Below are 21,928 nucleotides of genomic sequence, written 5' to 3' on the forward strand. Positions count from 1 at the left end.
AATTAATATAGTTGCATATGACTTTAATTCGTTTATAAGGTTAAAAGTGAGTCAAGTTAGTTTGTGAGTCAATTTAAATATAACTTGTTAATAGTTTGATAAGTTGAGCCTTAAGATTGTGAGAGAAATTTGAGTTAGAATTAAATTAAATTCAAACAACTAATTTATCCTAATTAATCTAATAATTATTGGCTTAAAATAAATTAAAATGTTATATTAATCACCAACACTCTAACATGTAATACGTAGCCACAAAAATATTTGTTCTTCGTAATAAACATACCTGATTCATTTTTAAATATGTTTACTAATTTAGGAGTTAAATAAATTTTAACTATTTATTTATTATAAAATATCTTTTTTGTTCTTAAAATTTGACAAAAATTTCAATTTTTGTGTTCACTCACAAACATCATTGTGAAGTTATTAGGATTTTGCTACTTTGAAATTTTAATATTGTTGCAAATGGCAAATGGAACTATGGAAGTGTTCGAGTTTCGAACAATTTTTGGGGAAGCTATTTGTTTTGTGAAGCAACATTATATTGTATTTTTTTAAAGTGAGTGATGATTTCTAGATACTAACATTTTCTCAGGTTAAATCCAGAATGGTGGGCGATTAAACCTACAAAAGTACATTGTCTATTTTATCATTGTTGTGGTGTTACTTTAAGATATTGAAGCCTTTGGTATGTAAGAAAATCTTTTTGCCATTTTATCATAATTAGCCTTTTTTAGTTGGTATGGGTTTTTGCCTTCTCAATTTGATAGTTTTAAAATTTGAATATTTTATGAATATACTTGTTAAAGAGTGAAGATTTAATGAGCAGCAAATAAATTTTCTAATACAAATTAAAACAGCTATAAGACAATATTAAATTTTTAATTGTAACAACTGATACCTGCAATAATAATTCAGAAAAACAGAATATAGATAGAAAGAAAAATAGACCATAATAATCTCATTTCGGTGCTGAATGATTGAACATAAATAGCAAGAGATGAAAAGAAATACAATAACTGAAATAGAAAGTCAAAATACTTTCACTAATTTCCTATCTTTCACTCTTTTTTACTGTTCCTTATAATTTTTGTTCCTACTCTCTCTCTCCAAATAATGTGAGATTACACCTGTTTCTTGTGCATGATAGGGTGAGAATTAGAAGTTTCTATTGATTTAGGGTATATAACAATACCCATTCCTTAAAGATTCACTTTGTCCTCAATGTGGAAGGATGAGAATACTTTTTGAATTTTTTTTTTTGCCAACTCCTATGAGGCCTCAAAATTAGGTAGATTTTTTTACTGTACCTGAGTTTTCAGTTGTCCAGCATCATGTACTCGCACAACCTTAATACTTTCTAACTCCGTCTGCATCTCATACTCATCCCTCAAAGCTGTTGGCAATGGCTGGGCTGTAATGGTTGTTTTCAGGCTTTTTTTCAGCAATGAAACATGAAAAACAGGATGCACCCGAGAACCTTCTGGTAGCGGTAGTTTATGGGCTATCTTCCCATTCCTTTGCAAAATCACAAATGGACCAAAATATCTAGCACCGAGCTTCTGATTGCTTCTCTTGGCTAGAGATTTTAACCTGTACTGCTGAATTTTCATGAAAACCTTATCACCTGTTGCAAATTCTACCTCCGTCCTCTTCTTGTCTGCATATTATTTCATGCGTCCCTGAGCTCGATCTAATTAATATTTTAATTCATCGAATTTTTTATTTCTCTCCTCCATCAACATCTTTGTTAGAAACAAGAGAGAGATATGAGAAAAGTGTTTTGTGTATTATTCAAGTTGTGTTCAAAGGTACAATATACAAGGGATATTTATAGGTGGTAAATGAATCAGAGCAATAAAGGCTTAGAATCCTACAATTAATATACAGATATACTAGACGATACTAATTGATCTAAAATGATTCTAATGATTCTCTAACATCCCCCCTCAAACTCAAGTGGGAGCTAAGGATACCAACTTGAGTTTGGATAACAAAGTCCGAAAACGAGTCGGGTGATGAGCTTTCGTGAAGATATCAGCAGTTTGATCTAGTGTTCCAATAGCAATGAGACGAACAGCATCAATAAGGATACGTTGCCGAACAAAGTGACAATCAATCTCAATGTGTTTGGTGCGTTCATGAAACACATCATTATGGGCGATCTGAATAGCACTGCGGTTATCACAAAAAATATCAATAGGGGACGACTGAGGAGCACCCAAATCTTTGAGAAGCCAACGAACCGAAATAACTTCAGCAGTGGTGTCAGCGAGGGCACGGTACTCAGCTTCTGTGCTTGAGCGAGTAGTGAACGTTTGCTTCTTAGCATGCCAAGAAATGAGAGCGTCGCCAAGAAACAAACAATGATCAGTAGTAGAATGACGATCAGTGGGATCACCAGCCCAATCAGCATCGGAGTAAGCCTGAAGAGACAAAGAGGAATGGGCAAAAAAATAAAAGCCATGAAATAGAGTGCCTTTGATGTAGCGAAGAATGCGAAGAACTGCCGCATAGTGAGTAGTACGAGGAGCTGACAAGAACTGGCTAAGTACATGAACCGGATAGGCGATGTCTGGTCGGGTGACAGTCAAGTAGACGAGACCGCCAACTAACTGTCGATAGAGAGTCGGATTATCCAAAACAGTGCCATCCATAGAGGTAAATCAAACATTAGGCTCAAGAGGAATAGACTCAGTGCGACTATCTGTAATCCCAGCGCGAGCAAGAAAATCTGAAGCATACTTAGCCTGAGAGAGATAGATGCCATCATTGGTGGAGATGACCTCGAGATCAAGAAAATAGCTAAGAGAACCAAGATCTTTCATCTCAAAGGTACGGTGAAGTGAGGCCTTGAGATCAGAGATACCATCAACATCATCCCCAGTAATGATCATGTCATCAACATACGAAAGTAGAAGAACAACTCCACGTTCGCTTTTACGAATGAAGAGGGCATTCTCATGAGGGCTAGAAGTAAAACCAAGACTGCATATGGTAGTGCTGAACTTGTCAAACCATTCACGAGGAGCTTGCTTAAGTCCATAAAGTGCCTTGCGAAGGAGACAAACCTTATTAGAAGGACAAGGATATCCCGGAGGTGGTTTCATATAGAATTTCTTTTTCAAATCCCCATTAAGAAATGCATTCTTCACATCCATCTGACTGAGAGACTATTTTTTAACCGCGGCAATGGCAAGAAGAGCTCTAACAGATGTAAGACGAGCGACAGGGGCAAAAGTCTCTTCATAATCAATACCATACTCTTGCGTACAACCTTGAGCAACCAAGCGGGCCTTATAACGGTCAATAGAGCCATCAGAACGAGTCTTGATCTTGTATACCCATCTACAGCCCACAATTTCCTGATCAGAAGGAGGATCAACCAGGCTAAGTGTGTGCTTTTTCAAGTGCCTGTATTTCTTCTTGCATTGCTTGTTGCCAATTTGGGTTTGAGGAGGCTTCTCTGAATGTCTTAGGTTCATGTTGATGAAGAATAGTAGAAAAGCAATGGTAATCGGGAATATAATAAGTATCAGGAAGATTAAGAGTTGACTGGGATATAGAACCCTTGTGTGTTGCGTGCAAGAGGGAGCCATTTGCAGTATTGACAGAAGGTCCATTTGTAGTGGTAAACATGGACGAGAAAATATTACGCAACGGAGACATGTGATTAAAGCAACCCGAGTCAAAGTACCATTTAGAATTACCTGGAGGGGTGGAAAAAGCAACAGGGGTATTACCAGAAACAGAGAGAAGACATTGAAGAAGAGATGCATTATCAGAAAGAGAGACAGGAGACAAGTTGAGTGGACTAGGACGTGATGGGCGAGTAGGACATGTAGTAATTAAATGTCCCGAGAGCTTGCAGTAACGGCAGAATAGCTGTGAACAATGATAGCTAATATGACCTTTCTGGTGACATGTGCGACATTCAACAGAAGAACAGTCGGAGAAGAGGTGTCCAGAACGGTTACAGTTTCGACAGAATTTACCCTTTCTGTCGGTGGCAGCAAAAATATCTGGCTTTTCCATGATAGTAGTCACAAAGATCAAAGAGAGGAGAGAAAATGGCAATTTCGGAGCAGAAAATGAGAAATCAGAGTGCAGAATCGGAAAGAGCTCACCAAAAAACCTTAGGGAGGGTCCCACTTGACTGCCACGTCAGCGCCACGTCAGCAGAACGGTGACACGTGGCAGCCCGTGAGAGGACGGAGAAGACAGACTGGCGCTGAATTGGAGGTTGGGTCAACCAGGGGGCCGGGTCGGGTCGGGTCGATTGCGCGGGTCGCTGTGGAAGCTGACTGCATGACACGTGGAGGCTCCAGGATCATGGGATGAGCAGCAAGATCCAACGGCTACTGAGGCATCTGGGAGGAGGAACAATGAAGGTGGGCAGGGACGTTCTGGCGGCGCATGAGGGCGCGTCCGGTGGCTTCAGGCGACGGTTCCGGCGGCGTTGGAATTCTGACGGAGAGACGAACACAACGGTGGCGGAGGTGACGAACCAAAGCGTCGGAAACAGAACGAAAAACCAGAGCAAAGAAACACTGTCGGAAGAGAAAAATAAGGAGGCTATGAACAAATGTTCATTGAAAAAAAACTTTAGGCTCTTGATACCATGTTAGAAACAAGAGAGAGATATGAGAAAAGTGTTTTGTATATTATTCATGTTGTGTTCAAAGGTACAATATACAAGGGGTATTTATAGGTAGTAAATGAATCAGAACAATAAAGGCATAGAATCCTACAATTAATATACAGATATATTAGACGATACTAATTGATCTAAATTGATTCTAATAATTCTCTAACAATCTTTACTGCCTCCACAATAGCTTCCCCTCCACCTTATAACAAAATCAGGGTTCCCGCCTGTAAAGCACCCATGGTAATTGGTATTGTATTTGTATCAATACTCAACCCAATTAAGTCATTTGTGCCATTGTGGTGGTTTCATCCCTGCAAAATATCTCATTAACAAAAAATCTCAGTCACCTCCTTAGCCGAAAAAGGATGAGAAAAGATAAAAAAATGACTGTACTTTGTCATCGTCCTATCCATCACTACCAAAATAGAATCCTTCTCTCCCACCTTTGGCATCCCTCTAATTTTGGGCGAAGTACTTCTCAGCGAAATTTGATACTACATCTTGATAATCTTAATCATAATAATATGTTTGAAATAATATTTAATAGGATTGAGATTTTGCAAAATCAATTTATGTATTTGGCTTTCTCTTTTGAGATCCAAATACATCATAACAAAACAATTATATTTTCTTTTCTTGATCATTATGAATTTGTTATGTTCTTTTATAATGTTTTTAATAACTAAAATAAAAATAATTAAATATAATTAAAATTGTCTATAAATTATTTTACATGACACTTACAGATACAACCAAATATAATTTAAACTATGACTAATTATTAGGATTTTTTATTTTTATAAATTAAATAAATATAATAATTACTAAAATAAATAATTTTAAAAATATTTACTGAAATACTTATCTCTTATCTCGTTTACAGTGTATGTATTTTACATATATCTCGTTTACACTTATATGTATTTTTTTAAAAAAATTTAAAAATAATAAAAAATATTAATAATATCAATAATCCAAACTTTTGGTATGCAATTAGTACATAAAAAGGTTGGTAAAAGAGATTAAAATAGATATGTTTGATCAATTTTAGTCTATTTTAAATGATAGGGATTAACACGTTTACTTAAAAACCATTAAACTACTTACTATTAACACGGTTACCTCTTTTCTAATTATCCACTATTTAAAAATTTAAAATATAATTTAAATACATGTAATTTATTTAATGACCCAATTAATACATGTCACTACTCTATTGATATATAATATGAAATCTTTTTTACTTAAATTATATTTCAAATCTATGCAACAAATATAATTTATATATACTCCCCTGCAAGAAAACAAAAGGAGTGAGTGAATATGGAAAAAAATAAATGTGGATAATAAATATTTTAATATTTTAATTTGTAAATTAGATATTGTATAGACTAATCATATTATATGTACATAGTAAATAAGCACCGGTATACATATTGAACAAAAAATACACAATAAAAATAAATTAAACAATACATATATTTATATACAAATATATAATAATTAATAAATATTTTGATAGCTAATTTTTATATACACATAATATTTTTATTATAAAAATTATTATTATATTATATATATTTTACTCCCATTATCAATATTTTTTTATCTTACTGAACGTCAGTTTCTTTTTCACTTTTTCAGTTTTACTCTCACTTCACCTTCAGAGAACATACATTGCTCTCTCTAAAGAAAGAAAAGAAACCGTAGCCTCCACTGTGCAATCGATCGCCTTCAACCCCTTTGTACATTGGCGAATTGCAAGCTTCGCACGTCATGGGTCGTCGTGCTTGTCGCTTGCTCCCTCTCCATCATATTCTGCTCATTACGTACCTACTTCTCAGAGTCTTATACTGAAAGTAATGGTTGTTTTCTTATTTTTTGTTCATTTGTTGTCAAATTCAGAGACGTCCCTCCCCTCCTTTACTTTGTATGATTTATTTTATAAATAATACTATACATCTAAGTCTTTTTATGAGTTCAATCAAATTAAACAGTAAAACTTGTAATAATGTTATTTATAACTGATTTTGTTATGTTAGACAAAATTAGTTGAATTTAGTTAACAAAAAGACTTAGATGTGTAGTATTATTCTTATTTTATTCATTTCAAGATCTTGCATGTAACACTTAGTTTGTTTTGTGTGCATAATCACTTAGTTGGGTATTTGGTTAAATTGAGAATAATTGTGCAAAACAATGACTAGGTGGAGGTTTTAGTTCTTGTTTTAATTGGTTGTTGTTTTAATTAATAAATTGCAGTACTTATTTTGTTGTTGGATTGTTGTATTAACTTGTTTTGTTATGTTCTTGATCTTATTAACTTGTTACTTTGATAAATTGTTGTTCTGGATAATATTCTTGACTTTGTAAATTGTGATGGTTATTTTAGTGTACTATGCTTGACATTTTGATAACTTGTTAATCTGATCAATTGTTTTTGTTGTAGTTTGTTGTTTTTTATTTTGATTTTATTATTGTTGTTTTTATCTTAGTTTATGTTGTTGATTTTAATTTATTGTTTTTATCATTTGATTGTTGTTAATTATGGTTCAAAAAACTAAATTGAACCAATTGGTTGAATCGGTCTAACCGAAAACTAACAACACAAACAGTTCGGTCCTCCACTTAAAATTGCTCCTCAACGTAGGGGTGGGAAAGCGGGCCGGCCCGTTCCAACCTGCCCCGCCCCGCCAATTAAAATGGGTTTAAAATGCTAGCTCGCCCTTCTTTATGGCGGATTGACGGGTTAGCCCGCTTGACTTTTTTTTTTAAAATAAAATTCATTAAAATTAACTAAAAAATAATAATTAAAAAATCAAATACAAATAAAAAATAGTCAAATTATAATATAATTTTTTTACTTTTTTTTTATTTTTAACTTCAATAAAATTGTTCAAAATAATATTTGTCAATAGAATCATTTTTATTTTAAAAAATAAGTCACATAATTTGAGTATATATACGAATTGTAAAATAAAATAAATAAAGTTAATAACTAAAAGAAGAATAGAAACAAAAAATGAAAAAAGTGTTTAAAAATTCTATAATTATTAATTTTATAATAGAAATCACTCTTTTATTTAATAAAAAAATAAAAATCTTCGCCCCAGCGGACCGGCCCGCCCCGCCCCGCCAATTTTGGCGGTGCGGGTTTTAATTCGATGGGCTCCGAAATCCAAATCCTAGCCCGACCGACCCGCCTTTTTAGCGGATCGGCCCGACGGACTCGACCCGTTTTGCCACCCCTAAACGAACCGAAAAAAATTGCTTAACCGGCCAAAAATCGACTTTTTGGACCGGACCAAAAATCGGTCGGTTTTCTTGATATGAAGCCAATTTGGTTAAATTAAAAAAAAAAAAGAAAAACCCCTAAACGGTCTGTGACAATTATCTCGAAAGACAACGAGACCCTCAACAAAAAAAATACCCTTTTCGATTTCTGATATTTATTTTTATGAGACTGATTAACTCATCTGTCAATATTTTCAATCGGTATTAATGGAATAAGCCTACATGACATGTTAAACGGTTTATTTATCTATTAAAAATCAACTAGAATTAACAAATTTTTTTTTATTAAGAATTTCGTTGTCTTTTAACTTTTAAGAAAAATTACTAAGACTGTTTAATTTTTATTTTTATTTTTCTATTATTTTTTTAAATACATTAACTAAATTTATTGTGTAAAATTTAAAAATATTAGTAATTTTTAAATTACTTTTATTTATAAAAATTAAATAAAAATATATTAGTAATTAAAGTATAAATATATTTTAAAGGTAACCAACCTCACCAAATTAAATATTAAAAGCCAGAGAAAATATTTTGTCTATTTGAAACCTGATAGTCCTTAAAAAAAAGAATAAGGCCAAGTTGGGTATTCACTCACCCACAAAAAACGCGTTGCTATCTGTGCTTCCTCCCCCTCTTTCGTTCCTCTCATTCATTCGTTGCATTCTTCAAAGAAAGAGAGAAAGAGTGAGCCACTGAAAACCCTAGCTAGCCTCCACCACCGCCGGACGGAGTGAGCCACTGCCGCCTTCCGTAGTTGTCCGAGGCTTCTCGCTTCTCAATTAGTCCCTGTTCGCTATCTTCTTTCTCGCTCAGCGTCCATCCTCCGTCGTCTTCGTCCTGCTCGCCGTCGCCTTGTTGCCGTCGTTTCGTCGCCGCCGTTTTATCGCGCTCAACCGATCTCCATCGTCCTGCTGTCCGTCGCGCGCAACCCCTCTTGAAGGTCAGTGACAGTGATCATATTCTTGGTTTTTCTTTTTATTCTCTGTTCTTTAATCATTTCAGGTAAGCATGGCAATTTCCTCCGACGGGGTGGGTATCCGCTGGAAATTACCCGTCGGGGGCGGATTTGGGGAGCAAAATCTCCCCGCTGAGGACCGGGACGGAGACCCGTATAACAAACGGACGGGGCGGGGGCGGGGGCGGGGGCGGGGGCGGGATCCGTATAATCCCGTTATAGGAAAAGACAAAAATGCCCTTCATATATATATATATATATATATATATATTAGTTTCTGAATCTCAGTAACCCTTGCCTCCTCCATTCTGCCTTTCTTTTCTTCACATGAAAGGGATGAAACCCTAACCTCTCTACTCTCCAGAAGTCCACCTCTCTTCTTCCAAATCTCACCGCCGGCCACCGCCCCCCAAAACCCCTTCACCGTCGCACTCTCCCGAAACCCCCTCAGCATTGTTGCTGTCTTCACGCATTAGAGACGTTGCAGCAGGTTTCGCGCCATCACCGTCTTCGTCGCAGTAGTCGCGTCACGTCGTCGCCGTTCTGTGAGCAGTAAGAGCGTCGCGCCGTCGCCGTTCAGTGAGTGTCATGCCGTCGCCGTTCAGTGAGCATCACCGCCTGTGTCATTCTTCTTCTTTGACGTTCAGTGAGCGGTGTTCTTCTTCGTCCCCTATGATTTCCATTTAACTTAAAAATTTGTTAATTTCTGTGATTTCTGTAAGATCTGTGATTCATGTGATTTTCTGTAATTTCTATGATTTCTATAAGATCTGTGATTCATGTGATTTTTTGTGATTTTCTGTAATTTCTGTGATTTATTTTGTAGCATTTGTTAATTTGATTTCTGTCATATCTGTGATTTTTTGCAATTTCTGTGATTATATCTTTGTTGCAAAATCAGAAGGTGCAATTTATTTGGATTTCTTTGCCAATTTCCTTAGCATCTTCATCTTTGTACTGGTGATAGCTTACCATTTTGTTATGGCTGATCCTAGGTTACTCTGTGGTTGTGATTTTCATGTTGTAAATTTAGCTATTTTTTTAATGGAAGTTAAGTTGATATAGAAAGGAATTTCATTTTGAGATGTGATGTGAGTTTACTGCTATATCTTATCAAAGACTTCATTGACACTAATGAATTTGCTAGATGAATATTTTGCTTAGAAACCCATTTTGAATGATTATTGATTACTGTGCTTGTTCCATTCTTAGCTGCTCACTGCTAGTACTCTGAATTCCGCTATATTGTTGTGCTTTTTGTGAACTTTGTTATTCAGTGAATGAATAGATGTCAATTAACTAGATGAATAGATGATCGATGATTATTTGTTATTGGTTTGGTTAATTCAATAATTTTTCTTTTCTTTTGTTACTATCTTAATGAGTTCAATAGTGATATAATGACTAATGAATGATAAATTAATATTTGATGAAATTAAAGATTATATTAGATTTTGGCTGATGTAGTGTTTTAATTTCGGAAGATATTTAAAGTTTATATTATATTATAATTATGTTTTAAGGTATTTATTTATAATTTATTTATTATATCATTACAACATAGTTTTTCTAGTTAGACCACGGGTGAACCAGTTGGACCAATGAACTAATAATTGATATTATCATTTGCTGTTAACTGAACTTTGTTATTGGCTAGATGATAGTATCAATCAATTTAATTCATTGTTCTTAAGTTGTGTGTGTCATTTGTGTAAGTGTGGATTAAATGATATTGAAATATGATTTGAGGTCTTATATGATATTTTTTTTTCTTTTTCTGTCTTTTGGTTCTTTCACTAATGACATAGGATTTTTTTAGTTTCATGTCCCTTTGGAGGAGTGTTCATCTGTGTTGGGAATGTGCGAATTTGACCCCTACTGAACCTTTTTTTTCTTAAGTGTCATGCACGCACTACTTGCTGCTGGGAAGTAAGAGTGTTGGAAAGATTCAAATGAGGACTTCTAAAATATATTTTCTGTAATCAAGCTGATTTACAATTAAAGTAGATTTTTAGCTAGAGATTCAGATAGAGTTGTTTATAAGTTATTGTTATCCAAAGAATGGAAGTAAGTTTACGAGATATTAGAGTTTTAATTTTTATATTTTTTAATATATTTTATTTTAAAGTAATATCTTTTACCATTTGTTTTTATTTATTTTCAGATTAATATTTGTCTGATATTTGTTATTGTATAACTCACGGTCTATTAATAATAGAGAACAATTGTTATGGGAAACGTGTTAATACATATGGAGAGTTGGTCTAGTATCTGGGTTGTTCAGATTTTAAAGACTTTGATAATTTTAATCATTAGAATATGGTATACTCGAGTGAAGGACAACTTGATGAGGATTCAAGCTACTATGCTGTATTGATCACCTGGTATGATAGAGAATAAAAAACGTTTAATTATTTGAATAGTTGGGGTGGGAGTTCGGTATAGATGATATTGCGACAATAGTATTTGGTGCAGTTGTTCACATATATGCACTATTATTTGAGTGGGTGTTGCCCTTAGTAAATTTCTATTTGGATCCCATCACCTGGATCTCCATATCTCCCAAATTGAAATTAAGTACACCTCTCACTTAAATAATAGTGCATATACATGAGCAACTGCACCAAATACTATCGTTGCAATTTCATTTTTGCCGAAGCTCCTACCCCATCTATTCAAATAATTAAACATTTCTTTTTTTATCGTACCCGGTGATCAATACAACATGGTAGGTTGGATTCTCGTCAGGTTGTGCTTCACCCGAGTATATACCAGATTCTCATGATCAAAATTATCAAAGTCTTTAAAATTCTAAGTAATCCAAATACTAGGCCAACTTTCCATATATATTGACACGTTCTCCATAACAATTGTTTTTTGTAATTAATGAACTGCGAGTCATATAGTAACAAATCTAATAGGCAAATATTAGACTAAAAATAAATAAAAGCAAATAGTAAAATATATTACTTTAAAATAAAATATATTAAAAAATATAAAAATTGGAATTGTAATACCTTGCAAATTTTTTTTGTTCTTTGAATGACAATAGTTTTATAGGCAACTCCTATCTGAATTTCTAGCTAAAAACCTACTACAACTATAAACAAGATTGATTACAGAAGAAGTATATTTTGGAAGCCCTTGTTTGAATCTTTCCATGTTTACTTACTTCAGCAGCAGGTGCGTGCTGCATGCATGTCACTAAAGATAAGAAATGATGCTACCAAAGATAAGAAGGGCCGTTAGAGTCATCATTGATTGGAACCCTTGCCGTCGCTGCCAAGACCATTACCGTCGCAGCAGAGGAGAGAGAAAAAAGAAAGAAGAATGAGTGAACGGTATGTGTACTAAAACAGCTAATTTCTTCTTTCCTTTCATTATTTGCCTTAGTTGATAGAATAAGCATTTCATCAGACCAAAAGTCACATCTTATTTCCATATGGAGAAGAAAAATAGAGAAGTTATGCAACGATAAAATATGCACCTATAATGTGGATCAGCATCACCAAGACTTGCATCTACTACCAAGACCGACCACAAAAGCCCCAGATGGAAAGCAACCACATAATGAACTAACATCCGATTACAACAACTGATGGTTAAACAAAATAACACAAGGTTTTGAACAAATGGACCAACCATTGAACCATTCAAACTACCATGTCAAAGATTCAGACGACTAACAGATTCATCCAAAGTTCTACCTAAATAACAGAATTGTAATAAAAAAAGAAAAATACAAACTCATCTAACTAAACCAAAATTTCAAATAACTAATCTCAAGCAATAGATCCAAAATCAAATAACAAAGCTATGACTAAGTTTATTATCAATATTATCAATAACATATAACATAAGCATAGATTAAGAAAAAATTAAAAAATGAACCTAATTTGATCAAGAATTTAATCAGCCATTTCATCAACAATGGGCAACTATAATACATTGATAGCCGAATTCACTTATAGGAGCAGCAACATTATCACTAATCAACAATAACACATTGATCAATGATAAAAATCAAAACATAAATAACGAAAAAAATGGGGAAATTGAAAACTGAAAATCAACAATGCTAAATTGATGACAGATTGTATCAAGAACAAATAAGAGCAGTGGGAGGGAGCTCGTGCAACGCTGCGATGAAGGGAGCAGAGGCAACGAGAGCGGTGGCGGAGGGAGCTCGGGCAACGGAAGCGATGATGGAGAGAACTCGTGCGACGCAGCGGCAGAGGAAGCCACAGAAAGAGGAGTGTGTTTTATTTGTGTGCAAGTTAATCGAGAGATCGTGAATGGAGCTCGAGATTGTGTCTAAGTTATGTTATTCAAATTTCAGACAGATTTACTAATTAGCGATGGATTTTTTGTCGGTAAAAAATCCAAAATCAAAATTTGAATTACTGACAGATCTTATAATTTGTCGGTAAATTTTTGGAAAAAGTTTTAATTTTTTACCGACAGAAAATCTATCGGAAATCCATCGGTATTTTCGACAGTAAAATTCCATCAGAAAAATGTGACAAATCGGTTGTTTTCTAGTAGTGAATTTGTGCCTTCATTTTGTTCCCCACGTATAACAATTTTTCAGTTCTTTTTATCGGTTGGATCAGAAGGAATCCCTACATAATGTGATACATGAGTAGTTACTCTAGAATCTAACCACCAGGTATTATTTGGTATTTCAACAAGATTTGGTATTTCAACAAGATTTGATTCGAAACTTATTGAAACATAATAAATACCTTTCTTTTCGAATTATTTCTTTCTTTTTGGACAATCTTTCTTTATATGTCCAATCTTGTTACAAAAAAAAAACATATCAACGCCTTCTTCTTTTGGACATTGCCGTCACGAACCTTTAGTGAAGCATGGTCCTTCATATCCTTTTTATCTGCCTTATCCTTACTGTAGATCCAGCTTGAAATGTGAAATGAAGAGTGATATTTCATTTTTTTTAATCTCCCTTCCTCTTGATTCAACATGACCTTAATCTCTTGAAAATTCTATTTTTTTAAGAGTGTTATAGTTCACTTGAAATTGGCCAAAATTCAGGAAGAAGCGAGTTCATGATAAACCAAACTAGAAAAGACGCGCTCACATCCATACCAATAGATTTCAACTTTGGTGGCAGATTAGACATTTGAATCACATGATCATGAATGGGTTGTGACTATTCAAATTTCTTAGTTGTCAATTCCGTCATAAGGTTGCTCGCAATGGACTTGTCAGGTATGTCCTATTGAGAATATTTCTTGACTTTAGCCATGAAATTCTTGGCATTATCTATCTTAGGCATGGATGGCTTAACATTTTCAGCCATTGTCATTCTCATCAAGTTCAAACACAGCCTATTTGACCGTTTCCAAGTCTCATAAAGAGACTTGTGTTCTTTGGAACTAGTCTTAGTAATCTCAGTAGGCTTCTAATCTATAACTAATACGAGGTCTAAATCCATAACACCCAATTGAAATTGAATTTGCTCAAAATCAATCAGCATAGTTATGTCCATTAAACTTGACAATTTCATTATCTGAGTCAAACAAATTCATAGAAGCTACAAATATAATACAGACTCGCACATCAACGCTTTGAATAATTAATATATCATTTAGATTAAACATTTAAAGTATAACAATGTTTTCCTTTGGGTGATACATTAATATACGAAGACACAATAATTAATTAAATTAATTCAATTTAATTTGCTTATCTTATATGCACTAACTAAAAATGTTTAATATCTTTAGATATTTAAATATTTTTAATATTGTATATACATATAAAATTATCAACAATCTTGCCAATTTACTGTAAGAACAATTAATTAATCTTTGGTTCTGATCTTTAAATGTGTTATAGCAACAAACCCAAAATATAATCATACATTATTAGATTTGAGTATTTGACCACTTTGGTGTTACATTTATTAGATTTATGCAAATTTTGAGCAAATTAATTTATGAATAATCATAAATTTCATAATCTTGTTCTGATACTACATGTTAAAATTTGTTTCTACAATCAATTCAGAAACTATTTCTACCAGTAATACAAGATCTTGAAATTTATAATTATTACATTATAAGAGCATAACTCAAAACATACTAGGATCCATATCAGAGTTTTCAGATGTTCTTCTCGACTTATGGTTGTTTTTCTATGTCAGAGTGGTTCTGATTCAGGAACTTGTGGGTTATGGACACACCATACTTCTACTGCTCCTAGTGATTTTTGTTACGGGCAAACCACGTTCTAATCAATTAAGCTATTTTGCAATTCCAATAAGTTCCTGATCCTGAGTGTTTTTTCCTTCTCTTCCTTCTACCTTTTCACTTCTTCATTAATGGCACAAAAAAAGATAACTGTTGTTGAGCAGAAATGTTTTTACTTCTCTTGTCACATATTTTTATAAACCGTAATTTCTATTTTTCTGTTTTGAAGAGAGAGGAGAGATATCTTTTATTTTATTATTTAAAAAATTTCACTAATTCTATTCTTTTACTGAGTAACAACCATTGTATTTATCTCACTATAATCAAAATTATTTTTGTTAATTGGATGGACTAATTATTATTTTAATAAAATAACTTACAAATTTTTCATCTTTTTCTGTTTTTCCTTGATGTTATGGAAAACATAATGTAGCTGGATTAACGTTAAGGAATTGTTTTTTTTTTTTTAATCTATGTTGTTTTCAGTTATCAAGTTTTGCTTTATGAACTGTGCCTCAAATTTTAATTAAAACATCTATTGTTTGGTTCTTTGGTATTATATACTAATCATCACTGGTTAAATCAATATTTGTGTCAATCCTTGGACATCATTTCATTGATATTTTGCAACCATTCTTTTCCTTATTAGTTATGATCATAATAGTTGAAATCGATTTGGTTAAATTTATTGTTAAGGTACGATATGTTGTCAATAAAGCACATGGCTTTTCTCATTCAACATAGATGGAAATTCTCATAAAAAGATAAATTTCCGATACAATATAAGAGCGTCCAATGAAAATGAAAATGAAAATTTTGATTCTTCTTATACATTTAAAACTTAAAATGTTTACATCTAAGTTTACAATGTATATAGTGCATTTTAATTGAGAATTTATCTTTATCATCCAACAGATACTAAAAGATGGCAGAAGGTGAGGATATTCAGCCTCTTGTGTGTGACAATGGAACTGGAATGGTTAAGGTACTCAATGGCACATGTTTCTTTCTTTTCTTGTTTTCATAGAATGACGCCCCGCGAGCTGTTTCTCCCAGCATTGTAGACTGCCCTCGTCACACTGGTGTGATGGTAGGAATGGACCAAAAAGATGCATATGTTGGAGATGAGGCACAATCTAAGAGAGGTATCTTGGCTCTCAAGTATCCAATTGAGCACGATATTGTAAGCAATTGGGATGCTATGGAGAAGATTTGGCATCACAAATTCTATAATGAGCTTCGAGTTGCCCCTGAAGAGCATCCAGTTTTGCTGACTAAGGCTCCTCTTAACCCGAAAGCTAATCGCGAGAAGATGACTCAAATCATGTTCGAGACCTTCAATGCCCCTGCCATCTATGTAGCCATTCAGGCTCAACCGGTAAGAAATTCACACAATTCTTTAAGGTAGTGTTAAAAACTGTGTCGAATAAATGCCATGTTTCTTGTTTTTTACAGGTATTGTGTCTGAGCCACACTGTCCCAATCTAGGAGGGTTATTCTCTACCACATGCCATCCTTAGGCTTGATCTCGCCGGTCGTAACTGAACGTGGTTACTCGTTTACCACCTCAGCAGAGCGAGAAATCGTGAGGGATGTGAAAGAGAAGCTGTCCTACATTGCCCTTGACTATGAGTAAGAGCTTCAGACGGCCAAGACCAGCTCCTCTGCGAAGAGCTATGAATTACCAGATGGACAGGTGATTACCATTGGCGACGAGTGTTTCAGATGTCCTGAGGTGCTTTTCCAACCATCCATGATAGGAATGGAAGCTGCAGGTATCCACGAGCCGACATACAACTCAATCATGAAGTGCGATGTTGATATTAGGAAAGACTTGTATGGAAACATTGTTCTATCAGGAGGAACAACTATGAGCAAGGAAATCTCTGCATTGGCTCCCAGCAGCATGAAGATCAAGCTGGTGGCTCCCTCTAAGAGAAAATATAGTGTCTGGATTGGTGGTTCTATCTTGGCATCCCTCAGCACTTTCCAGCAGGTTTGGTTTCATATTCTGTTACCTTATCAAATATTATAAAATTGCCTTAATACTAATAATACTAGTTTCTAATGCTGCAAAATTTGATGTTGTGTGCAGATGTGGATTGCAAAGGTGGTGGTTATGCTCATGTTGGGAGTCATGAGGCCAGGAGTTGTATTTTTCTTAACCAGAAATATTATCCAGTTATTATTTTCAGTATATGTTTTCTTAATTTTTATTTTTTGACTGGTCATTTTTAATTGAATTAGCTGGCATTGTTAAAAGTTAAAACTATGTCGTTGGTATGCAATGTTTATCATCTATTCTAAGATTGCTTACAAATAATCTATCAATGGCATTAGACCAAAAAAAGAGAGAAAAAAAGCATTACTGAATTCGACGGCAATAGTGTACAAGTAAAGCTTCACTTAAAATTCAGTATCACAATCAAGTACCTTAGCATATTTATAGAAAAATTCCTTTTTAAAACCAAAACTACTTATAAGTTATAATCACATCAAAGGCTACAAAGTCATATTAGAACTAGTATTATATTATCTTCTTCTCCAAGTTTTGGATTATTTTGTGGGAGCTTTGTTTCCTTGTTTTCATGAACTTGGTTGTCTCTTTCGTTTCCATCCAAAGCATTCGGTTTCTTTCCAAAGCTTGCAAAACCATATTCTTCATGTTGGTGATGATCATAGTTAGAATTACACCTCCCATAATAAATCTTTGAATTCAAGTCATTCATCTCTTCATCATTCACAGAGCTTCGTCTGTTAAGGTGGCGCGCTCTTGCTCTTTCTTCTTTGTAGAATTCCTTGCTTCTTAACATAACAAATAAGATAAGCAAGCCTCTGTAAGAAGCTAATGTAGCTATTGCATCTAGGAAAGTACAATCACATAACATCAAAATAATTTGGAAGCAGAGAAGATGAGAGAAAAGCAGTGAAAGCAAAGAGTTTCTACTTTCTACAATGTCTTCAAGAGATAACGAGTTTACAGCCATTGTTGAGCACAACATGTTGGAGGCTGTCTCTCAATTTAGAATGTGGTTGAATAACATGGACTTTTTGTAAAGTAACCAAGGACCATAGTTCTTGAGGAAGCTGCTTCAAATAGCAGTCTATGATCAAATGTTGTAGAAGCTTTTCTCCAAGGCTGGAATCGCTTTTCCCTTGATGGTAGTTGGAAGCTTTGCGAGGAATTTGGTGTTGCGTCTTTGGATTCGCCTGCTTGGTCGAATGTGATTAGGGATGAGAAGTGTGGAAAGGTTATAGGAGACGTTACACAAGTGTTTGTGAGCACCGCGGTTGCAATTTTTTTTCAATAGAACAATGGATGTTAAAACATCCATGAGATATTTGCTGGAATGACCAATCCAAAACACCAGGAACAAGATGCGACATGCGAGTGCCACTGCAGCCTTCTCCAGCGACAACAATAAAGGCAGCAATGGCAGAGCAGGTTGGCAAGCACTCTCTGAACTCTCTCTCCCTAATTGATGATTTTTTTTTTTTTCAAAAGAAAATCCGAATGTTTTTTATTGTTATTGTGGTTGAATTTTGAAGAATTTAATGTTGGATTTAAAAGAAAAAAAAAAAAGGGACATTTCAAAGGTGGTGGTGACCATGCAAAAGAAGCCAATAACGTGAAAATATTTCTATCATTCCAAAAGAGATTAGAACAGATTTTGATTTTAAGACTAAACCATAAAAACCAAAATCACACTTACTCCTTGTTTTAAATTAGACGAATAAGAAGTTTGTTTTACTTTAAGCAGTGTCTATTAGAAAGGAAAATTTGTATGGATTACTTCTTTATTGTGTAACAAGAAACAACAAACTTCACATTTTGACTCATTTATTATATCTAAAAAACAATATACTTTTATCCATGCCCCTCAAATAGATATATCCCATCTCGATCGAACTTACACAATCCTACTAGTTTCTTTAAAAAAGAGAAAATAGAAACATGAAGAATACATGTAGGAAAAAAAGACCAGAAACCAGAGAAGCCATCACCAAAATCCAAAGCCTCACAATTTCAAACAACCAACACAAGCATAATCCTGCATAAAATACTTAATACAAAGTATTTTTCAGATTGTTACCACCAAACATATGATTCCTAAACTTGAAAGAAAAACATCACATTAAGTATTCTCCAAAGTCATTATCCTAATATATCTTTCAGACTTTTCTAGGGACTAGGCATCCTGAGTATCTCCCCCTGTACATCCAATTCATTGTCCTAATTCATCCTACAATTTCAAGAATAAAAATTAGGCAACGAAATAAAAATCATAACAAGAGACACATAATTTACTAAATTTATGTGACATACATAACAATTGGCCCAGATAAGGTTAGAAAGAGCTTCTTAGTAACATTTTAGTGTCATTTTTGGAGAGTTCCAAAGAGATTGAGAAACAATAAATATAAAATTTAAAAGAACAGAAAAAGACAAACAATAAAAAGTAGTTGTTGCTTACCTTTGGTTGTCTCCATGGGGAGATTGATACATGCCACTAAAATGAATTGGATGAAGAAGATATCCATCATTATGAATAGCCTTTACTCTCTCTGCTTCTTTGTCCTTTAATTCTTTTTCTTTCTTCCAGAATTCATCAGAATTCTTCAGACCACAAATCTCACAGCTCTCTAACAAAAATCAAGTAAAAATTATTTAAATAATTTAAACAAAAGACAACCTCTCTCTTTCTCTCTCTCTCTCTCTCTCTCTCTATATATATATATATATATATATACATTCACATGAGAATACCTGAGTCATCAACAGAATCATTATAAAAGCCACAAAAAGGTACATGAATGCCTCCCTTCTGAAACATTTCATGAACCCGGGCATAGAAAACTTTGGGCTCAACTGACGGAGTGTTTTTAGGCACCGTCTCCCAAAAGAGGTGACGAAGAAAACCAAGGTGCATACCAAAGCACATTGTTCTGGTTTTACCCATACTAACCAAACTTGAAATCTTATACTCCTCTTCCTGAAAAAGCAAATATCAACAGAAATTTGTTTTTCAAATAAAAATAAATATACTTTGAGAAAATAAATAAGTTACTTAACCTCATTATCTATGCTTTTGTTGTAATGATCCATTGCTAATACATGATAAGGATGCGTCTGTTTTAACTCTAATTGAATCTCGGCTCTATAGTACAAAACAATTGCAGGAAAAGAAAGTATAAGAAAACAAATTGACTAATTAATATTAATGTATTTAAATAAAATAACTTGTCATGATGCACTCACTCCGTTGGCACACGTAAATTAGTAGGAGCTTTCAGCCTACGCGAGTAAAGGGGGGCATCTTTGTCATATAGTGAATTATTGATAACGGGGAGCTTCATAAGTTCCTCCATATTAATCCAACCATCAAAAGTCTTTCTGCTTTAAACAAAAGAGTATGAGATGTTCCCAACTAAACATAAAAACAAAAGTCCAAATTAAAAAGGGCTTACTCTGGTTTTGGATCCATGATAAAATTTTATGACTTGGAACCTGAAAACAATTACTACTTTAGAAAGTCTGAAAATATACAACAACCTTGCAATAAGATATACATTCATAATAACAAATTAAAACTTGAGAACTGATATTAATAAAAGCTTCAAACATTGCAATGAATCTAATGTAAACAAATAATTCAGGAATACATGGTTAATAGGTCAAAATAAACTCAAACTATATTTCTTTAAATATTCATCGAAAGATTTATAATACAACACATTTTTTTTTGTCTAGTACCAAAACCAAAGAAAGAAAATATAAATAATGTGATGTTTTCAAAAAAATTAACACCAAACCTTTAATTCTTTGGTAAACACAGATGCACAGGATCAATATATTTTATTATTGTTGTTGAAAAGCAAAATGACTAGGTCAACATAAATGGAACAAATCATAAACATAAAATAGTGCATCATATGTTCCAGTGTAAAAACATACTCTGTACCAGAGTGCCAACAGAATCCCCTTCTCCATGCTACATACTGAATTATCATAGAATTTCTAAATAGCAAATATCCCTTGCAAATAAAATACTACAACCTCTTCCAAACTTTTTCCATCCCATAGGATTAAGTGACTATTCCCAAACCCGCTCCCCATTATCTTGATCAATGTAGCATGAAAATAACATTCAGAATCACATGGATCAATTCATTTGATATATATCGATAAATTCATTTGCACAAACCACTAACTCCAACTATAACAAGGCGTTCTTTTTCCTCCCCTATCATTCGTGGATAGATTTTGCCAATAAATAGGCAACACAATTTGAGTATTTGACAACTACATCTTAGCAACACACCACAAGTATCATGAACCAAACCCTAGAAATGAAGTAACACAATAAAATCACAAAATAAAAAATTAGAATATACAGAATAACAATCTATAAAAATATACAGAACAATTAAAATACACAGATAACAATCAATCAAAATAATAATTAGGGTTTGAATAGAACAATAATTAATTTGAAATCAAATTGCAATCAATTAAAATAGCAATCTAATTAGGGTATAAACAGAACAATAATTAGGTTTAAATTTTAATTACTTCGAGGCGCAGCGACGATGGCGAGACGGAATCTGCTGGAGGCGACTATGGGAGAAGAGCGAGTCGAAAGCTTGGTTTGGTAAAATTTTTTAAAGAGATATTTGTGTTATTTAAAAGTTTAATTTTTTATTTTTGGTAAATAAAAAAGATCATAGTCTTATATTTGTAGTTTTTAAAAAATTTGGTACTTTTAAAAGTATCTGAGAATCTGAGATAGAATTTTTTAAAATTGATTT

General features: G+C 33.7%; 3 protein-coding genes across 4 annotated transcripts; 2 read left to right on the forward strand and 1 right to left on the reverse strand.

Annotated features, from left to right (window-relative positions):
• The first annotated feature begins 8,506 nt into the window (after positions 1-8,506).
• Positions 8,507-16,759, forward strand: LOC148550316 (actin-1-like). Its single transcript, XM_088494254.1, has 5 exons — positions 8,507-12,244; positions 12,997-14,135; positions 16,034-16,103; positions 16,175-16,496; positions 16,574-16,759. The coding sequence occupies exons 2-5, from the start codon at positions 14,066-14,068 to the stop codon at positions 16,604-16,606; spliced, it is 495 nt and encodes a 164-aa protein (XP_088350380.1). The 5' UTR covers positions 8,507-12,244; positions 12,997-14,065; the 3' UTR covers positions 16,607-16,759.
• LOC107607994 (actin-like) lies at positions 16,746-17,441 on the forward strand. The gene is made up of 2 exons (XM_088494255.1): positions 16,746-17,114; positions 17,214-17,441. Exons 1-2 carry the CDS (start codon positions 16,872-16,874, stop codon positions 17,340-17,342), a joined length of 372 nt encoding a protein of 123 aa, XP_088350381.1. The 5' UTR covers positions 16,746-16,871; the 3' UTR covers positions 17,343-17,441.
• A 1,334-nt stretch (positions 17,442-18,775) lies between these two features.
• LOC107608018 (uncharacterized) lies at positions 18,776-21,833 on the reverse strand. Of its 2 annotated transcripts, XR_015892369.1 has the most exons (8): positions 21,693-21,833; positions 20,588-20,627; positions 20,379-20,513; positions 20,193-20,277; positions 19,887-20,112; positions 19,594-19,762; positions 19,142-19,362; positions 18,776-18,882 (listed from the first exon to the last, which is right to left on the reverse strand). XR_015892369.1 is itself a non-coding variant. In XM_016309911.3 (7 exons), exons 2-7 carry the CDS (start codon positions 20,602-20,604, stop codon positions 19,353-19,355), a joined length of 642 nt encoding a protein of 213 aa, XP_016165397.1. In that variant the 5' UTR covers positions 20,605-20,627; positions 21,693-21,833; the 3' UTR covers positions 18,776-19,352. The 2 variants fall into 2 exon arrangements, 1 of the variants encoding a protein (XP_016165397.1); XM_016309911.3 differs by having other exon boundaries at positions 18,776-19,362.
• Between the last annotated feature and the right edge of the window lie 95 nt (positions 21,834-21,928).

Source organism: Arachis ipaensis, chromosome B7 (assembly GCF_059453495.1).
Source record: "Arachis ipaensis isolate K30076 ecotype BB chromosome B7, ASM5945349v1, whole genome shotgun sequence".
Taxonomy (NCBI): domain Eukaryota; kingdom Viridiplantae; phylum Streptophyta; class Magnoliopsida; order Fabales; family Fabaceae; genus Arachis; species Arachis ipaensis.

Coding starts and splice junctions, on each gene's coding strand:
- LOC148550316 (XM_088494254.1), top strand. CDS start 14,066: ATGGGTTGTGACTATTCAAATTTCTTAGTTGTCAATTCCGTCATAAGG. Junction 14,136..16,033: donor GCTCGCAATGGACTTGTCAG/GTATGTCCTATT, acceptor ATCATCCAACAG/ATACTAAAAGATGGCAGAAG. Junction 16,497..16,573: donor TAGCCATTCAGGCTCAACCG/GTAAGAAATTCA, acceptor TGTTTTTTACAG/GTATTGTGTCTGAGCCACAC.
- LOC107607994 (XM_088494255.1), top strand. CDS start 16,872: ATGATAGGAATGGAAGCTGCAGGTATCCACGAGCCGACATACAACTCA. Junction 17,115..17,213: donor CCCTCAGCACTTTCCAGCAG/GTTTGGTTTCAT, acceptor TGTTGTGTGCAG/ATGTGGATTGCAAAGGTGGT.
- LOC107608018 (XM_016309911.3), bottom strand. Junction 20,113..20,192: donor ACAAAAGCATAGATAATGAG/GTTAAGTAACTT, acceptor TTGCTTTTTCAG/GAAGAGGAGTATAAGATTTC. Junction 19,763..19,886: donor TGATTCTGTTGATGACTCAG/GTATTCTCATGT, acceptor GATTTTTGTTAG/AGAGCTGTGAGATTTGTGGT.